Here is a 20,377-nt window from a genome sequence, read left to right on the forward strand (position 1 = left end):
ATGAAGACGATGATGATGAAGAGAATGATGATGACCAAGAAGATCATGAATCTATTAAAGAGGATGATGATGATGATGCTAAAGAGAATGATGAAGATGATGATGAAGAGGATGATGATGATGATGTTTATAATAAAGAGGATGATGAAGATGATGATGATAAAGAGAATGATGAAGATGATGATGAAGAGGATGATTATAATAAAGAGGATGAAGATGATGATGATGATGCTAAAGAGAATGATGAAGATGATGATGAAGAGGATGATGATAATGATGATTATAATAAAGACGATGATGAAGATGATGATGATAAAGAGAATGATGAAGATGATGATGAAGAGGATGATTATAATAAAGAGGATGAAGATGATGATCATGATGCTAAAGAGAATGATGAAGATGATGATGAAGAGGATGATGATGATGTTTATAATAAAGAGGATGAAGATGATAATGATGATTATAATAAAGACGATGATAAGATGATATTGATAAAGAGAATGATGAAGATGATGATGAAGAGGATGATTATAATAAAGAGGATGAAGATGATGATGATGATGATGATAAAGAGGATGATTATTATAAAGAGGATAAAGACGATGATGATGAAGAGAATGATGATGACCAAGAAGATCATGAAGCAATTAAAGAGGATGATGATGATGATGATGATGGTGATGATGATGCTAAAGAGAATGATGAAGATGATTATAATAAAGAGGATGATGATGATGATTGGGATGATTATAATAAAGAGGATGAAAAAGACAACTGAGCCTCTGTAACTCTGTAACTCTGTAACTCTGAAACCTATAAACTCTGGTTCTGACAGAACGACTCGTCATGATGATGAAGATGATGATGATTATGATGATGATTATAATAAAGAGGATGATGATGAAGATGATGATGATGATTATAATAAAGAGGATTATGATGATGAAGATGATGATGATGATTATAATAAAGAGGATGATAATGACACCTGAGCCTCTGTAACTCTGTAACTCTGAAACCCATAAACTCTGGTTCTGACAGAACGACTCGTCATGGAGTCCAGAGTCTTGTCGCGCCTGCAGCTGTGTGGACAGCCTGGTTGTCTGCAGAACTGTCGGCTGCAGGAACCCCCACTGTGACCCCCACAAGGTGAGAGTCCTTGTGTGTCCTTGTTCCTGTCTCCTGTCTCCTGTCCTGGTTATCACTCCATCATGTGTTGTCTTTGTGTGTCTCTGTCATCCTCCATGTGGGGTTTGTCTTCAAGTTGATATGGTGTGTACTTGTTTGTTCAGATCAGTGTGTGTCCAACTATGTTTATATAGTTTGTATCATTGTGTGTGTGTACAAGTGTCTGTTTTTGTGTCTTTATTTATATATGTGTGTTTTTTTAATGCAAGTTGTGTGTCCATTGTCCAGTCATCAATGTGCATCTATAAAAAATTGTTTTTGTATAGAAGTCTTTGTATGTTTTGTTTGTTTGTGTTCAACCAGCTCTCAATATGTGCGTCTGTGCACATGTGTGTGATGTTTATGTGTATTTGTGTATATTCTGCCTACTGAAGTTTGTTTTTGTTATTTTTGTGTTCTTGCGTGTTGTTTGTGTTCAAAACTATTGTAAATCTTTCTTTGTGTTTTTTGTGTTCATGTGTGTTTGTTTGTGTGTTCCTGATTGTGTGTCTGTGTGTCAATGAGAACTGGCACACTGTTTGTTAGTGTGTGTTCCTACCTTCCTGATTGTGTATCTGTGTGTCTGACACACCATGTGTGTTTGTGTGTCAGTGAGAACTGAAACAATGTTAGTTTTTGTGTACTTGATTGTGTGTCTTTCTGTCCGTGACAACTGACACACTTTGTGTTTTTGTGTGTTCTTGATTGTGTGTCTGTGTGTCGGTGAGAACTGACACATTGTGTGTTTTTGTGCATTTCTGATTGTTTGTCTAAAACAGACACACTGTGCATTATTGTGCTTTTCCTGATTGTGTGTCTGTGTGTCAGTAAAAACTCAGTGAGAAATGACCCACCGTGCGTGTTTGTGTGTTCCTGATTGTGTGTTGTCTTCAGGGTGAGCTGCTGAGGATTCCAGCGGGCGACTGCTGTCCTGTGTGTGTGTCGTCTCAAGACTCGTGTCATCATGAGGGACAAACCCTCGGCGTGAGTGAAGGAACTTCCTGGTCTTCAGGTCTCAGTGGGTCTCAATGGTGTTGTGTTGTCGACTGCAGCACGACAGTCAGTGGAGCCCGTCGCCCTGCTCCGTGTGTGTGTGCTCCGGAGGCGAGGTCACGTGTGCGCACCGCCACTGCCCACCCCTCACCTGCCCCGCCAATCACCAGCTGTTCACCCCCCAAGGAGAGTGTTGCCCAAAGTGTGGACGCAGCGGAAGTAAGAACACAATCCTGAGAAATGACAACTTGACAACACAAGATTATATATTGCACACAGACACGCGTATTAAATAGATTGTCATTATCACGTTATAGTGTGTGAGATTGTTTCCTCGCTGGAGACTCAACTACACAACATCATTGAATCATACTAATACTATATGTTGTTGTGTAGTTATTTGTTTTCATACTGGCTGAGGTAGGAATGGAAGTGGGGGGGCAGCCAAGCAGCGTCTCAGCAGGGGTAGGACTCGACAAGTTTTTTTCAAACCACACAATTAAGACACAAATACTCCGAGATCAGCCAGCCTAGACGAAAGTACACAAACCTATACCTATGGACACACACTCTTTATGTGTTCTTGATGTGCTCTGGAACTGACCTACATACACACAAACACACACATGTATAACACATGTCGACTAATTATAGACGCACAAACAGCTGCTGCAGCCTCAGGTTTGCACGATGATGTCATCATCAGGACGTGCCACTGTAGAAAACACAACTCAAACACGACAACAAACAGGTGTGTGTGTGTTTTTTTGTGTGTCCGTCAGGGTCCTGCTCGTGGCAGGGGTCCGAGCACCGGGATGGCGACGAGTGGAGGTCCAGTCAGTGCTCCAGGTGTGTCTGCAGCGACGGAGACGTCCGGTGTTCGATGGCGGAGTGTCCCAGAGTGGCCTGCAAACCAGTGAGTTGACACAAACGCGGGAGTGTGAGAACTAGAGTGTGTGTTTTATCGAAGACCCCTACAGAGTCAATTCTCAACTGGTTTTATTTCCCAGCAGGAGAATCTTGTCATCCAACCTGGAAAATGTTGTCCACAGTGTGTGTCCAACCCTTGTCTGTCCAAAGGCAAACAGTACACGGTGAGTGTGAGTCTGTGTGTGTTCGCGTATGTGTGTTAATTAATGAATTAAGGGGCAACTCAAGTGAAAACCCAACATTCCTGACTCACTCACATGTTTCAAACGTAAAAGTCTTTCTCTCCAAGATGCAGTAAGTCTCTCATCATGACCATGTTTTGAACTTATTACTTTATAAAGTTCTCCCCCTCGTCTGAAATCTTGGCAAAGGAGAGGTTACAAGAGCGGAGTCCATTGTGACGTTACAATGGCTTCACTCCTCCTCCAGCCAGTTGTAGTCACACTCCGCTTTGTTTATACAACGAGTCCCTTGGAGGTGGAGACTTCCTGGAGTAGTAGACAAACGTAGACAAAAGTAGACAAACCTTGAATCTTGACCAATCACAGCAGGGTGGGTGTGGTTATCGTAAACAAGATTTGCTTACAGTGGGCGGGACCTAAGATCATTTTCTAATGTACATTTTTTTATAAAAAGACAGTTTTATATACATTTTTTATCAACACTGTATTGATTAAATAATATCTTATTACCTTTCAAATCATATTTTTCAAATTATTTTTTTCATATCATTCTTTTATGGTTGATATTTCAAAAAAGTGTATATCAAATAAAATAATATTTACAATTAATATGCAAATATTCAAGGTGTTATTTTTTGTGTTGCAATACAACTCTTGCTAGATGGCAGCAATAATGACGTCCTCTGCAGCTAAAAAAACATCGGAATACTGCTAGATCCAAGCGATGACTGAGGACGAGAGGATACAGTCGACTCCAGCAGCTTTTAAAGCTGATGTTTGGACATATTTTGGCTTCAAAACAAATGAAAACAGTTACGACTTCGTCAAGAGTCATGTGGTCTGTAAATTCTGAAACACCAGAGTCAAGTACTCGACAATACTACACATATATCCTTGTTTCCACACAGATCACAATATATTGTATTTTTGGCCCTGTATCGTGATACGTATCATATCGCCAGAGTCTTTACAATATACACACCTATGAATGAGTGTTTTAATTGTTAATTGTTGTGTCTTGGATCAGAACGGGCAACAGTGGCAGAAAAACTCCTGCACAACATGTGTGTGTGACCGCGGCCAATCCAAGTGTCACACCAGCAGCTGTCAACCCACCAGCTGTGAGAGGGTGAGAAACACACACATCACCTACACACTAATATGAGGTGAAAGGTCACAAGACAGAGTTAACCTGAAATAACAATTTGTAAGCGACACACTCACACACACACAGAGTGAGTCTAATATTGTTTGTTTTCACGGATTCTTCCGTCAGGGTGAGGTGAAGGTCAAGCGTGCGGGTCAGTGCTGCGAGGAGTGTGCGGCCGCCAGAGGCAGCTGCCTCCACCAGGGGGCGACACGTTACCACGGCGACATGTGGAACTCCAGTAACTGTCAGTTCTGCAGCTGCAACCGAGGTCAAGTTCTGTGTCAGCGGGCCGAGTGTGGAAGAGTCCAGTGTCCTGAGGTACCATTGTGTGTGTGTGTGTGTGTGTGTGTGTGTGCGTGTGCGTGTGTGTGTGTGTTATATTAAAAAAACTGTGTTAATGAAACTGTTTTAAGCAAAGAAGCATTATTTGTATATTAAAAGGGTGACATTGTATTTTTATAATTCAATACAGTTTTTTGTTTTTTTTTCCGATATGTCACATGATCGTATGCTCCTTGCACGATTGGCTGAAAGTTCTCTTTTGAATTGTCTAGTATTGGGTTGTCTTTAAAAAAAAATCAAAATGTAAAACTGATTGAAGTTAGATCACACTTTATTGTGTGAATGCCTTCAGCATACTACTTATTCTACTTCTACTACTACTTTTACTTCTATTTTTACCTCTACTAATAACTCTACTTCTTCTACTACTAATTCTACTACTTCCACTACTACTTATTCTATTTCTACTACTTCTACAACTAATTATACTACTTCTACTTCTAATTCTACTACTTCTACTACTTCTACTACTTCTACTACTAATTCTACTACTTCTACTACTTCTACTACTAATTCTACTACTCCCACTAGTACTTCTACTACTACTTCTTCTACTTCTACTACTACTTATTCTACTTCTACTACTTCTACTTATAATTCTACTACTTCTACTACTACTTATTATATTTCTACTACTTCTACAACTACTTCTACGACTACTTCTACTACTTCTACTTCTAATTCTACTACTTCTACTACTAATTCTACTTCTACTACTACTACTACTTCTACTTCTACTACTTCTACTACTACTTCTACTACTTCGTCTAATCCCACTACTTCTACTACTTCTACTACTAATTCTACTACTCCCACTAGTACTTCTACTACTACTTCTTCTACTTCTACTACTACTTCTTCTACTTCTACTACTTCTACTTATAATTCTACTACTTCTACTACTACTTATTATATTTCTACTACTTCTACGACTACTTCTACTACTTCTACTTATAATTCTACTACTTCTACTACTAATTCTACTTCTACTACTTCTACTACTACTTCTACTTCTACTACTTCTACTACTACTTCTACTACTTCGTCTAATCCCACTACTACTACTACTTCTTCTACCTCTACTTCTGGAAACGTATAATATAGAAATGATGACATTGAAGTTGTGTGTTCTCAGGGGTCCGAGCGAGTCCTGCCGGGGAAGTGTTGCCCCGAATGTTTGTCTGAGAAACCCTCATGTGTTCACCGCGGCGAGTCCTACAAGGTGAGTCTCGCTGCTCCGAGGTCCGACCCATCCTGACCGGGTTCTGTTCCAGGACGGGACCAGCTGGAAAGACGGTCTCTGTCGGTCCTGTGAGTGTCGGGACGCCCAGGTGACCTGCTACCTCCGGGAATGTCTAACATGTCCGCTGGGCTCTCTGACCGTCCGTCACCCCGACCAGTGCTGCCCAGAATGTCGCCAGGGTGAGTCATGTGACCAGACGTGTCATCAGAAGGAATCATACCCCTTCTTTCCTCCAGTCCAGTGCCACCGAGACTGTCTGTCCTGCTCCGGGTCCGTGGACCACTGCGAGACCTGCAGGGACCCCAAGTCCGTCCTCCATCATGGCCGCTGTCTGACTTCCTGCCCCGCTGGATTCTTCGTGAATGGATCCACCTGTGAAGGTAACATGTGACTCGCGGTCGATGATGTTACAGGCTGAAGACGCCTGCTCCTCCTCAGCCTGCCGCTCCTCCTGCGCCTCCTGCTCCAACAGCCTGGACTGTCACTCCTGCAGCCCTCGGCGCCCCCTGCTGAGCCCCGGGGGTGACGAGTGTCTCACCTCCTGTCCTGCCGGATCCTACCTGCACGATTCCCGACACTGTCGCCGTGAGTACAAGGGTCTGACCCGCTGAGTTGATTCATGTCTGTGACACCTCTGACCTCTGACCTCCAGCCTGTCACCACTCGTGCTCCGGCTGCTCCGGTCCGAGCCAGCAGGAGTGCACGTCGTGCTCGGGTCCTGCCTACGTACTTAAAACAGGAATGTGTGTCAGCGAGTGTGGCGACGGATTTAACATCAGAGACGACATTTGTGTCGGTGAGAAATTTTGACACATTTTTTGTGTGTATCTGATTGTGTGTCTGTGTGGCGCTGATAAATTCTTACACACTGTGTGTTTGTGTGTACCAGATTGTGTGCACCTAATTGTGTTTTCCCGATTGTGTGTCTGTGTGTTGGGGAGAACTTCAAAAACACTGTGTGTATTTTTGTTTACCTGATTGTGTGTCGTCAGTGTGTTTGTGTGTACCCTATTCTGTGGCTTTGTGTTGGATGCTAACTTTTTACACACTATGTGTGTGAACCTGATTGTGTGTACCTAATTGTGGGTCAGTGAGAACTTCCGACAAGCTGTGTGTGTTAGTGAGTGTGTTTGTGTGTACCCTATTTTGTCTCTGTATGTCGGTGATAACTTCTTACACACTGTGATATTTGTGTGTACCTGGTTGTGTGTAATAGATTGCAGTTTTGGTTTGTGTCCTCGCCCTGGACGGTTGTGTGCACCTGATCGTGTGTCTGTGAGAACTTTTTACAAACTGTGTGTGTTTGTGTGTCACTGACTGTGTGTAAATGATTGTGTGTCTATGTGTCAGTTCTGTTTGTGTATACCTTATTGTGTGGCTGTGTCTCTATAAGAACTAACACCCTTGTGTGTTTGTGTGTCTATGTGTCAGTTTGAATTGACACACTTGTGTGTTTGTGTGAACCTGGTTGTGCGTCGGTAAGAACAGACACACTGTGTCACTAACATGTTTTGTCTCTGCTCCTCAGCCTGCGACTCCTCCTGCGCCTCCTGCTTCCACGACGGCTCCTCATGCAGCAGCTGTCCTTCGGGGGCCGCACTGCATCATGGGAAGTGTATTTCTCAGTGTCCACCTCAGAGCTTCAGAGACCACAGCAGCAGATGCAGAGGTATGATTTGTGTCATAAAAAAAAACAATTGTGTAGTTGTCATCACTTGACTGACGGGCGTGTTGTGACAGCGTGTCACGCCTCCTGCTCGTCGTGTCGGGGTCCGGCGCCGTCGCAGTGCGTGACGTGCACAGAGGGACGACTCCTCCACCAGGGGGAGTGTGTGGACGCATGCGGACACGGACTTTTCCCCCTGGATGGCGTCTGCCAGGGTAAGAGACAGGATGTGATGTCACGGTGATGAGCAAGATGGATGACGGCGGTTCTGTGTCCAGACTGTGACCCGTCGTGCCGCTCGTGCGTCGGACCTCGAGCCTCCGACTGTTCGCGCTGCAGCAAAGCTGACGAGGTCCTGCTGTCCTCGCCGTCATCCAATCACGGCGTCTGTGCGGCCGCTTGCCCCGCCCACAACTTCCTTGACCCCTCACACACCTGCACAGGTAAGTGTGTGTCCTGTACTCACGTTGCATCATTTGTTGCCTGTGTTGAACTTCTGTGTCATCCAGTGCTTTATTGACTTTGGGTGTGTGTTTGTTCCCTGTGGTGTGTGTTTGTTCCCAGGGGTGTGTGTTTAGTTGTGATCAGCAGTGATTGATAAGTCAGGTCTGCAGCTGCTCACAATCGCTGCTCTCTTGTTTGATTGACAGCGTGTCACACTTCCTGCCGGACATGTCTCGGGGCGTCAGAAGAAAACTGCACTTCCTGTTCGGCTCCGTTCAGCCTGCAGGACGCACGCTGTGCCCACAGCTGCCAGCAGGGGTCGTTCGTGCACGAGCAGGAGTGTCACGGTGAGAACACACACACACACACACACAAAACACACACAGTTCTTGTTTAGTGACCTTGGACTCTCGCTCTAGAGTGTCACCCCTCCTGCCTCGCCTGCTCGGGACCCTCGCAGGCCGACTGCACCTCCTGCCCCCCCGACGCCTCCCTGCACAGCGGCTCCTGCAGGAGCTCCTGTCAGGACGGACGCTTCTTCAACCCGTCCACTGGAGGCTGCATGAGTGAGTTCTCAACACACCTTTCACTCCATCACTCTTCCTCATTTACTGCACACCCCATCACTTCTTCCTCCTCCATCTACCTCTCTATCCCCACTTCTTCCCCCACGTACCACTCCATCACTCCTCCTCACTTATGTATCACTCTACCTCTCACGTATCACTCCATTACTCCTTCTTCCTCCACATACCACTCGATCTCTCCTTCCCCCAAAGGTACCACCTTATCACTCTTCCTCATATACTTTTCACTCCATCACTCTTCCTCATATACTTTTCACTCCATCCCTCCTTCCTCCTCCATCTACCTCTCTTTCACTGCTTCCTCTCACTCCACTTCTCTTTTCTTCTCTTCTCTTCTCTACATCTGCTGTTTCTCACTTATTTATCACTCTGTCACTCTTCCTTCCTCACCTATCACTCCATCACTCTTCCTCCACCACATACTACTCCATCACTCTTCCTCATATACTCATCACTCCATCACTCCGTTCTCCCCTATCTACCTCTCTTTCACTGCTTCCTCTCACACGTAACACTCCACCTCTCTTCTCTTCATCTACTCTTTCTACTTCTACTTATTTATCACTCTGTCACTCTTCCTTCCTCACCTATCACTCCATCACTCCTTTCTCCCCTATCTACCTCTCTTTCACTGCTTCTTGCCTAAGTAACACTCCATCACTCCTTTCTCCCATATCTACCTCTCTTTCACTGCTTCTTCCCTGCATCACTCTTTCTCACTTTTTTTCTCACTCTATCACCACCAGTCCTTATGTATCACTCTTTCTCACTTACTTATCACTCCATCACTCTTCCTTCCCCACCTATCACTCCTACCACCCCACATACCCTGCCATCACTCCATTACTCCCCCACATACCCGACCATCACATTTCCTTACTTACTTATCACTCTTCCTCCTTATCTTCCTCCTCCACTGCATCACTCTTTCTCACTTTTCTCACTCTATCACTACCAATCCTTATGTATCACTCTTTCTCACTTACTTATCACTCCATCATCCCTTCCTCCTCCAAGTACCACTCCTAATCTCCATCACTCTTCCTCCCCCATGTATCACTCCGCCACCCCTTCTTCTCTTACGTATCACTCCATCACTCTTCTTCCCCACACATTAGTGATTCTCAACCGCTCACTAATGTGTCAATCATATCACTTGATGTTTGTATCCTCCTCGCTGACAGCCAGACGACCTGGCTCTCCTTGTCGGAGGTAATTACACGCTGACGAAGCAGCTTCAGTGACACCTGGAAACGAGAGCAGAGTCGAGGCCTCCGGCCAAGACTTTGCATCTTTGTCCCTTTGTCTGTGGACGTGTCTCCACAGGCTGCGAGACGCAGACCACACACTCACAGCGAGTGTGTCTTTGTGTTGAGGCGCCGGATGAGCGTGTGTGTAAACACACACATGAACCCGTTTACACACTTTAACCTTTTCATGACTGCTTGTATCTACAGCTTATTTAGATGAATGTCTGCAGGATTGTTTCAAATGTGAAGACTTGGAGAGTCAGCGATTTGTTGTTAAAATGATGAACTTGAACTATTTGACTTATTAACAGAAACTTTGGCGAATTGAGTTTCTTGTGTTTTTAACTGCTGTGTTAGAACGTTAAACATACCTAAACTGAAACTAAACTTATATTTCTTCATTGTTGAGACTAAAGCTAGTGAACAATAGTCTTATGTCACTCTGTGACTCATTTTCTGACTCAACAAATATTCAGTCAAACAGGTGTTTAGCAACACTCCCTTCGTCTCACTCCCTCCCAGTGAACTCATTTCTGCATCTATGTTCAGATGATTTGTATTCATTCTGACACACAGAGTTTCAGTTGCTTGAACCGACCCGTTGGTGGCGCCGGGCCGGTCACAGAAGGGTTAACCACGAGCAGTAACTGAGGAATGTCTTGGGCGCCCAGACCTGTCAGCTACCTGTCTTTGTGCTGCTGCTGAGGGTTCGAGTCCTTATCAGCAGCTACTGTCTGTACACTGAGGAGTTGATGGTTCCCTCCTCAGACGTCACATGAACCGTTGATCCTGCTGAAACCAGATTATTACTGATCATTACTACTATTTATTGGGATGATCAATTAACTCTCAGAATTTGAGCTGTGTCAGAAAATATCGATACACTTGAATATCGCAATATTGTTTTAACAATACTGTATCAATATTCGACAGTACTGAATCAATTTTTTTTTATGTACTTAATATAATTTACTATTCCGTCTTTAAAGTCATAAAGTTTTACCTTACCTTATATGCGTGTATTAAATGCATTCATTTTTGTCTCGCAATTAAACTTCCGGCCACTAGATAGCAGCAGTCATTACATCCCACGAGATCTCAGCGATGACTGAGGACGAGAGGATACAGTCGACTACAGAAGCTTTTAAATCTCATGTTTGATCATATTTCTGTTTAAAAACGTATAAAAGCAGTTCCGACTTCTTCAAGGGTCATGTGGTCTGTAAATTCTGCCACAGCAGGAATCTTTTTATTTCTGCAGTAATGCATATTTATCACAATATATTGTATTGTTACCCCTGTATCGTGATACGTATCGTATCACCAGATTCTTGCCTGTACACACAGCCCTACTTGTGATCTCACAGGAGAAGGTTTTCTTCTCAACTCCTGATCACACTCGTGGACCATGTGTGGTTTCAAAAAAAGGTTTGTGTGCTTGTGTTTATTTTGTGTATCTCCTCCAGAGTGCAGCTCAGGCTGCCAGCGCTGCACGGCCGACCTTCAGACGGGGGTGGGAAGTGTGTGTTTGTGGTGTAAATCGGCGAGGTTGCTGCTGCTCGGCGACCACTGCGTCTCTCAGTGTCCTGCGGGCAGATTCCGACTCCACGACGCCTGCATCAGTGAGTTGTTGCAACTGTTGGATCATTAAAAACGTGTCTCTCTCAGTGTTTCTGATATAAAGACTCAGAGTTAAACTTGAGTGTTTTTCTCAGGATGTCATCCATCATGTGACACCTGCAGTGGGGCGGGGCCTCGGTCCTGCACTTCCTGTCCTGCCTCAAGCTTCCTGTTACCATCAGGTGTCTGTGGTCCGGAGTGTCCTCGCGGTTACCATGACGACGGTCACCGCGTCTGCAGGGGTGAGTCCAGACTAGTAGACTGTGATTCTCTTGCGTTTGTTTGCGACACTCTCATGGAAATATATAAATGTATACCAGTAAGTAGCAAAAGATTACCGAGCTACTTGATCGTGTGCTTCTATTACGTCACATGATCGAGCAGGCTTCTCATGATTGGTTGATAGTTTCGATCAAGTATGTCTGGAGGCAACCACCATTTTCATACTACATTTAAAAGACGATGAATATAAAATTAGATATTAGATATTAGATATTACATTAGATATTATTATTAAATAGATTTATTGCCACCAGGTGGCGGGCTTGAGGGGCTTGGTTTGTGGGTAAGAAAATCAGAAAAGTGCCCATATAGATATATATATAGAGATATATATACTTTAAATCATTAAAGTAAAAAATACTTAAAAACAAAATTTTACTTAAAAAAAACAACCAAGTCTAATATTTGAAATGTTATGTTCAACCATTTAATATTCCTATGGCACTGATTTACGTCCACAGTCTCTCTAATAAAGGTTCTTTGTACTTCAGCGTGTGATGCTCAGTGTCTCACCTGCGACCCGAGCGGCGCCTGCGCTTCCTGTAGGGATCCCAGCAGAGTCCTGTTGTTTGGAGAGTGTCAGTACGACAGCTGTGCTCACCAGTACTTCCTGAACACCAGCAGTCGCGCCTGCACTGGTCAGTCATCATTCTTTGTAGTGATCTTTAATTCTTAATGTTTTAGTTGAAACATTTAAAAACATGCTTTTGTTACCGTCAGAGTGCGACTGGAGCTGTAACACCTGCAGGGGGCCTCAGCGCAGCGACTGCGTCCAGTGCATGGACGGACTGGTGCTGCAGGACGGCGTGTGCTCGCAGGGCTGCCGCGACGGCTTCTTCCTGGACGGAGACGGATGTGTCGGTGAGCGTCCTGGTGTGACCGACTCGGGTCTAGTCGTGTCCTCCTGTGTCTCACAAGTCTCTCTGCGTCCCTCCAGCCTGTGACGACGGCTGCGAGCGGTGTCTCGGCCCGGCTCGGTGTGAGAGGTGTCGACCTCCTCACGTCGCCCTGCAGGGTCACTGCGTGCTGCGGTGTGGGCGGGGCTTCTTCCTGGAGGACGCCACTCAAGTCTGCGAGCGTAAGAAAACAAGTTCATGATGTTTGTGATAAAGACCTCAAACGTTTGTGTGTCCTGCAGCTTGTGCCGCTAGCTGTGTCCTCTGCGATGGTGTCGGACTCTGCCGGGCCTGCCGTGACAAGAACTTCCTGATGGAGGGGAAGTGTACCCCCGACTGCGGGGATGGATACTATCCAGACCTTCAGTCCAGAACCTGCCTCAGTAAGACCATCTTTGTCATCGATCTGCTGTGAACCAATAAGAAACATCTCTCCCTCACAGTCAACTCGGCAGCACCAACCCTGCAGGTCCTGGACTCTCTGCTGGTCCCACTGGGCGGTCGGGCTCCTGTGGTCCCGAGTCTTCTGCGAGTCAGTGACTCTGATAGCCCAGCTGAGAGGATGGTCTTCCAGCTGGTCCAGGGTCCACAAAGTGGACGTCTTGTCCTGATTAGGGCGGACCAGGATATGAAGACCCGAGACCGGGAGCTGAAACAGGATGACACCTTCACCTGGAACCAGCTGAGGATGGGACAGGTCCAATTTATCCACCATAAAGCAGAAGCAAGGTCAGTGGTCCAGCATACGGACGTGATCTTGAGATCTTGAGACCTCCATCTTTGGTTCTGATGAAGATGTTTCTGTGTCCACAGGTCTGACTCTTTTTCTCTTCGAGTGTCTGACACACAACTGTCCTCTCAGCCAGACACTGTTCAAGTCCAAATGGTCTCCATGCAGGTAGACACATACAAACACAATCATACACACACAATCATACACACAGACAAACACAAGCAATCACACACACATAGAGTCACACACAAAGACACATACTCACTCATACATATATAAACAAACTCTAAAACACAGACTCACACACACCAAGACAAAGAAATGTACACACACTCAAACACACAGACACAAACACATATAAACACACTCTTATCACACACATACTCACACACACACTCACAGACATATACACTCACTCAAACACCCAATCACACACACCCCCATACATTAACACACTCTTAATACACAACATTTACACATACGCATACAGACTTACATACACAAAGACACGAAGATTTACACACACTGAAACAAATAGACAAAAAACTCAAATAAATACACTCTGAACACACATGCACACTGACTTACACACACTCAAACACATAAACACAAACTTCCATAAATACACACAGACTCACCCACAAATACAAAAATTTACAAAGACATGAAGCAAAGACACACATGCACACAAAGACACGTACATGTGTAACCATGTGTGTGTCTTTGTGCAGCCTCCTAGGGTGGTCGCTCTCTCTCCGCTCCTGCTGGACTCTCCTGGTACTGCAGCCGTTCTGACCAAGTCAGTGCTGCAGGTGGACGATCCCGACAACCCTTCCGACGTCCTGCTCATGGTCCTGGAGCCGCCGAGCCATGGAACGCTGACCCGTCTCAACAGCGACCGCTCCCTGAGCCAGTTCAAGCTGGACGAGCTGTGGAGGGAGCAGGTCCGCTACGTCCACGACGGGTCTCGGGAGCCGGAGGACGCCGTCCTGCTGCAGGTCAACGACGGATACGCCTACCAGAACCTGCTGCTGCGGGTTCAGATCCCTCAGAAGGTATGAAGATACGAGTCAATAGCGGTGTCAGAGAAGTGACGTGTCTGTCGGGGGTCAGGGGTCAGACTGGATCCACACCAGCACCGGCTCGGCCTGGGTGAAGGAGGGCGGGACCCTGCGTCTGGACAAGAAGCACCTGAACACGGAGGTGAAGGGCGTGTCCAGCGAGGAGGTCGTGTACCACGTTGACCCGGAAGACCCTAGACAAGGTGGATTGACTTTCTGGGTGTTGGACTTCAAGATGTCATATATTTAAGGGTTTGTTCTGGTGCAGGTGAGTTGGTTCTGGTGCCCATGCCTGCGGACGGCCCGGCTGAGCGGTGGCGCCCCCTGGTGAGCGATGACTTCACCTCCACCAGCTCCTTCACGCAGCAGGACGTCAACGACGGCAGCGTGTGGTACCGGCACTTCGGCGGGCCCTCGACCAGCGACTCCTTTCGCTTCAAGGTGGGTCCTGGCTGCTGAGTCACGTGACCCGTGAGTGACCCGTGAGTGACCGGCGCCGTCGGGTCTCTGTCCAGGTGTCCACGTCGGCTCTGCAGCAGAAAGACGCTCAGACCTTCTCCGTCGGCGTTCTGCCTCAGACCCCGGGCTTCCCTCAACTGGACCCCGACTGTGACCTGCAGGTCACGGTGAGCAGCAACACAAACTTATAGACGTGTGGTTGTGTGTTCACTCTCAACCTGTGTGTGTTCTTCTCTGTCACTTGTGTGTCCAGGCTCTGGAGGACCGCGAGACGGAAATCACTCCGTCAGCACTTTCTTTCACCTCCGGGACACAGACTCACAAACTCATCTACAACATCACAAAACCTTTGCAGCCAGGACAAGGTGACACACCCACTCACACATGTACACACATACACACACCCACTCACACATGTACACACATACACACACCCACTCACACAAGTACACACATACACACACCCACTCACACATGTACACACATACACACACCCACTCACACATGTACACACATACACACACCCACTCAAACAAGTACACACGTATACACACCTACTCACACAAGAACTTAAACATACACACACCCACTTACACAAGTACACACATACACACACCCACTCACACAAGTACACACATACACACACACACTCACACAAGTACACACATACACACACCCACTCACACAAGTACACACATACACACACCCACTCACACAAGTAAACACATACACACACCCACTAAAACAAGTACACACATACACACACACTCACAAAAGTACACACATACACACACCCACTCACACAAGTACTCACATACACACACCCACTCACACAAGTACACACATACACACACCCACTAAAACAAGTACACACATACACACACCCACTCACACAAGTACACACATTCACACACCCACTAAAACAAGTACACACATACACACACACACTAAAACAAGTACACACGTATACACACCTACTCACACAAGAACTTAAACATACACACACCCACTCACACAAGTACACACATACACACACCCACTCACACAAGTACACACACCTACTCACACAAGAACTTAAACATACACACACCCACTCACACAAGTACACACATACACACACACACACACTCACACAAGTACACACGTATACACACCTACTCACACAAGAACTTAAACATACACACACCCACTTACACAAGTACACACATACACACACCCACTCACACAAGTACACACGTATACACACCTACTCACACAAGAACTTAAACATACACACACACACTCACACAAGTACACACATACACACACCCACTCACACAAGTACACACATATACACACCTACTCACACAAGAACTTAAACATACACACACACACTCACACAAGTACACACATACACACACCCACTCACACAAGTACACACGTATACACACCTACTCACACAAGAACTTAAACATACACACACCCACTCACACAAGTACACACATACACACACCCACTCACACAAGTACACACATACACACACCCACTCACACAAGTACACACATACACACACCCACTCACACAAGTACACACATACACACACCCACTCAAACAAGTACACACGTATACACACCTACTCACACAAGAACTTAAACATACACACACCCACTCACACAAGTACACACATACACACACCCACTCAAACAAGTACACACGTATACACACCTACTCACACAAGAACTTAAACATACACACACCCACTCACACAAGTACACACATACACACACCCACTCAAACAAGTACACACGTATACACACCTACTCACACAAGAACTTAAACATACACACACCCACTTACACAAGTACACACATACACACACCCACTCACACAAGTACACACATACACACACCCACTCACACAAGTACACACATACACACACCCACTCACACAAGTACACACATACACACACCCGTCTCACAAAAGTACACACATACACACACCCACTCACAAAAGTACACACATACACACACCCACTAAAACAAGTACACACATACACACACCCACTCACACAAGTACACACATACACACACCCACTCACACAAGTACACACATACACACACCCACTAAAACAAGTACACACATACACACACCCACTAAAACAAGTACACACATACACACACCCACTAAAACAAGTACACACATACACACACCCACTAAAACAAGTACACACGTATACACACCTACTCACACAAGAACTTAAACATACACACACCCACTCACACAAGTACACACATACACACACCCACTCACACAAGTACACACGTATATACACCTACTCACACAAGAACTTAAACATACACACACACACTCACACAAGTACACACATACACACACACACACACACACACTCACACAAGTACACACGTATACACACCTACTCACACAAGAACTTAAACATACACACACACACTCACACAAGTACACATATACACACACCCACTCACACAAGTACACACGTATACACACCTACTCACACAAGAACTTAAACATACACACACCCACTCACACAAGTACACACATACACACACCCACTCACACAAGTACACACGTATACACACCTACTCACATAAGAACTTAAACATACACACACCCACTCACACAAGTACAAACAAATACACATATACACACACTCACTCACACAAGTACACACATCATCACATACACATACACACATCATACATACACACAAATACACACATCCACTTGCACACACACATATACATACATACACACAAATACACACATCCACTAGCACAAGTACACACATCCACTTGCACAAGTACACACACACACTCACACATGTACACACACATAAACACACCCTTAAACACACACACAATAAAAAAAATTACATTTTCACACACACACATAAAGATACATATTTTCACACAAAGATTAACACAGAAACAAATACACACATATACTGTATACCCACACACAAATACACACACTATCAAAAATGTTCACACACACACACATATACACACATAAAGTGCAAGAGTACACCAACATGCAAACACAGATATACACACACACAATCACACATGATACACACATACTGTCGCATACATACAGATACACATACACACACACACAGATACTCACCCATATGCACACACACACAAATGTATACACAACCACACATGTTAAAATTTTCACACACATATATTAGCAGATACATACACACAATGACACATGTTCACAAACACGTAACAACATACAATATACACAAAGGGTCACACACAAATATACACATGCACACATTTACACAGATATACACGTACACACCAAAAAATAAACACACATTTACACAAACCGAAACACGGACACAATCGTACATGTTTACATTTTCACGCACACATACACACACATACACACATCATCTTCAAGTCCACTCAAATCCTAAGGTGACCTCTCTCTCTCTCTCGCCATCAGGGGCGATCGAGCACCGGGACAGACCGCACACAGCCGTGAGTTTGTTCACTCAGGACGACGTCAACAAAGGAAGAATCGTCTACAGACCTCCTGCTGCCCCCTCACACCTGCAGGAGCTCTACCAGTACTCCTTCATCGGTGAACACACGCGCACACACACACACACACACATAAACAAACACACTCTTGACCAGCACTGACATGTTGATTTGTTGTCTGCAGGTCTGCCTGAGTCCCTGAGTGTCTATTTCACTGGTGAGACGATGATGATGATGATGATGATGATGATGATGATGATGATGATGAAGATGATGATGAAGATGAAGATGAAGATGAAGATGAAGATGAAGATGAAGATGATGATGATGATGAAACATTTCTTCCAAATATTGTGTTTGTGTGTTTCAGTGTCTGATGGAGAACACACAACTCCAGAAATAGATTTTGCGGTTTTACTTCTGGCCAACCATCAGCAGCCTCCAGTGTTCCAGGTTCTGGACCCGGTTCTGGAGGTGACCCGAGGAGGAGAGGCTGCTGTGGGTGAGGAGAACACACACACACACACATTCCCAAAGACACAAATACACACACATACACACAGTCATGTGTTCTTCTGCATTAACAGATGTTGTTTCTGCATCTTCTTAACAAGAGAATTACTGTGTGTATGTGTGTTTCTTCATGTGTGAATACATATGTGTGTGTGTGTGTGTGGTTGTAGGTGGGCAGCAGCTGGCGGTCAGTGACGCTGACACAGCTCCGGACGATCTGGAGTTTGAGCTGGTTGAAGCTCCTCAACACGGAGTCCTGATAAAACATGACGAACACGTACACGATATACTGACCAGCGGTGAGACACAAACACACACAGCAGACACACACACAAATGTTGTGTTGAGATGATCCAACATGGCCGACGCTCCTCCAGGCGACATCTTCAGCTTCAGGGACGTCACGCGGAACGTTCTGTTGTACCGGCACTCGGGCCTGTCGACGCAGGACGACGTCCTCACCTTCTCCGTCAGCGACGGTATCTCCATGGTGACCACCGTGGTGCAGGTGCTGGTTCTGGGCTCGGGTGGAGAAGGTCCCGTGAGAGACCCCGCAGCCTCACTGTCTCTGGAGGTGGCGAAGAAGAGCAGCACGACACTCCGGCGCTCACACCTGGCCTACACCGTGAGTCTAACACCAGCCAGTGACGGGGCAGCGTTTATAAGCTCCGCCTCCTCTCGGCAGGACGGCGAGTCGCCGGACGACAAGATCCGGATCCAGCTGGTGTCGGTTCCGATGTACGGCGTCCTGACGCTGGGCGAGGGCCAGCAGGAGGCGCTGCAGCTGCAGGAGTACTCCACCTTCACCATGGAAGACGTGAGCCAGCAGAGAGTCAGGTCAGAGGTCACTTGATGATGCAACGACTAGACAATCAGGTTCATTGACATGGTTCTCTTCAGGCTGGTCAGAAGGTCGTGACCTCTGTGTGTGACTTGGGGAGTTTAAGTGTGTGCTTGTGAATATGTGTGAAGGTAAATGTGTGAATATGTTTTTAATTGTATGTGTGAGTTAGTCCATGTGAGTTTGTGTGTATTTGACAGTGAAGTTTCCATGTGTGAGCTTTTGTGCGTTAATTGATGTTAGTCTGTGTGTGTCTTTAGTAAGTTTGCTGTCAGTTTGTGTATAAATTAGTCTGTTTGAGTGTGTGTGTGTGTGTGTAATCAGAGAAGGATTACTTTATCAACACACAAGTGTGTGTTATTGTCATATACGCACCCTCTCACACAAGTACACACACCCACTCTCACAAGTACACACACCCACTCACACAAGTACACACAACCACTCACACAAGTACACACATACACACACACACTCACACAAGTACACACACCTACTCACAC

General features: G+C 45.6%; 1 protein-coding gene across 1 annotated transcript in view; it reads left to right on the forward strand.

Annotated features, from left to right (window-relative positions):
* Positions 1–20,377, forward strand: part of fras1 (Fraser extracellular matrix complex subunit 1) — a 43,690-nt gene that overhangs the window by 9,116 nt on the left and 14,197 nt on the right. Inside the window, exons 3-38 of the mRNA XM_087790316.1 lie at positions 1,045–1,152; positions 2,065–2,154; positions 2,223–2,382; positions 2,946–3,079; positions 3,174–3,257; positions 4,303–4,404; positions 4,552–4,743; positions 5,903–5,989; positions 6,042–6,189; positions 6,247–6,390; positions 6,449–6,595; positions 6,663–6,806; positions 7,539–7,679; positions 7,751–7,891; positions 7,955–8,119; positions 8,327–8,467; positions 8,540–8,686; positions 11,424–11,579; positions 11,673–11,819; positions 12,351–12,497; positions 12,580–12,720; positions 12,797–12,937; positions 12,998–13,138; positions 13,199–13,484; positions 13,569–13,653; positions 14,220–14,543; positions 14,602–14,752; positions 14,818–14,990; positions 15,065–15,175; positions 15,262–15,373; positions 18,483–18,620; positions 18,705–18,737; positions 18,891–19,022; positions 19,204–19,332; positions 19,411–19,658; positions 19,719–19,870. Coding sequence (XP_087646442.1) covers positions 1,045–1,152; positions 2,065–2,154; positions 2,223–2,382; positions 2,946–3,079; positions 3,174–3,257; positions 4,303–4,404; positions 4,552–4,743; positions 5,903–5,989; positions 6,042–6,189; positions 6,247–6,390; positions 6,449–6,595; positions 6,663–6,806; positions 7,539–7,679; positions 7,751–7,891; positions 7,955–8,119; positions 8,327–8,467; positions 8,540–8,686; positions 11,424–11,579; positions 11,673–11,819; positions 12,351–12,497; positions 12,580–12,720; positions 12,797–12,937; positions 12,998–13,138; positions 13,199–13,484; positions 13,569–13,653; positions 14,220–14,543; positions 14,602–14,752; positions 14,818–14,990; positions 15,065–15,175; positions 15,262–15,373; positions 18,483–18,620; positions 18,705–18,737; positions 18,891–19,022; positions 19,204–19,332; positions 19,411–19,658; positions 19,719–19,870 — 5,222 coding nt within the window. The remainder of the gene's footprint in view (positions 1–1,044; positions 1,153–2,064; positions 2,155–2,222; positions 2,383–2,945; positions 3,080–3,173; positions 3,258–4,302; positions 4,405–4,551; positions 4,744–5,902; positions 5,990–6,041; positions 6,190–6,246; positions 6,391–6,448; positions 6,596–6,662; positions 6,807–7,538; positions 7,680–7,750; positions 7,892–7,954; positions 8,120–8,326; positions 8,468–8,539; positions 8,687–11,423; positions 11,580–11,672; positions 11,820–12,350; positions 12,498–12,579; positions 12,721–12,796; positions 12,938–12,997; positions 13,139–13,198; positions 13,485–13,568; positions 13,654–14,219; positions 14,544–14,601; positions 14,753–14,817; positions 14,991–15,064; positions 15,176–15,261; positions 15,374–18,482; positions 18,621–18,704; positions 18,738–18,890; positions 19,023–19,203; positions 19,333–19,410; positions 19,659–19,718; positions 19,871–20,377) is intronic.

Source organism: Callionymus lyra, chromosome 1 (assembly GCF_982586985.1).
Source record: "Callionymus lyra chromosome 1, fCalLyr1.hap1.1, whole genome shotgun sequence".
In the NCBI taxonomy this organism is placed as follows: Eukaryota; Metazoa; Chordata; class Actinopteri; order Syngnathiformes; family Callionymidae; genus Callionymus; species Callionymus lyra.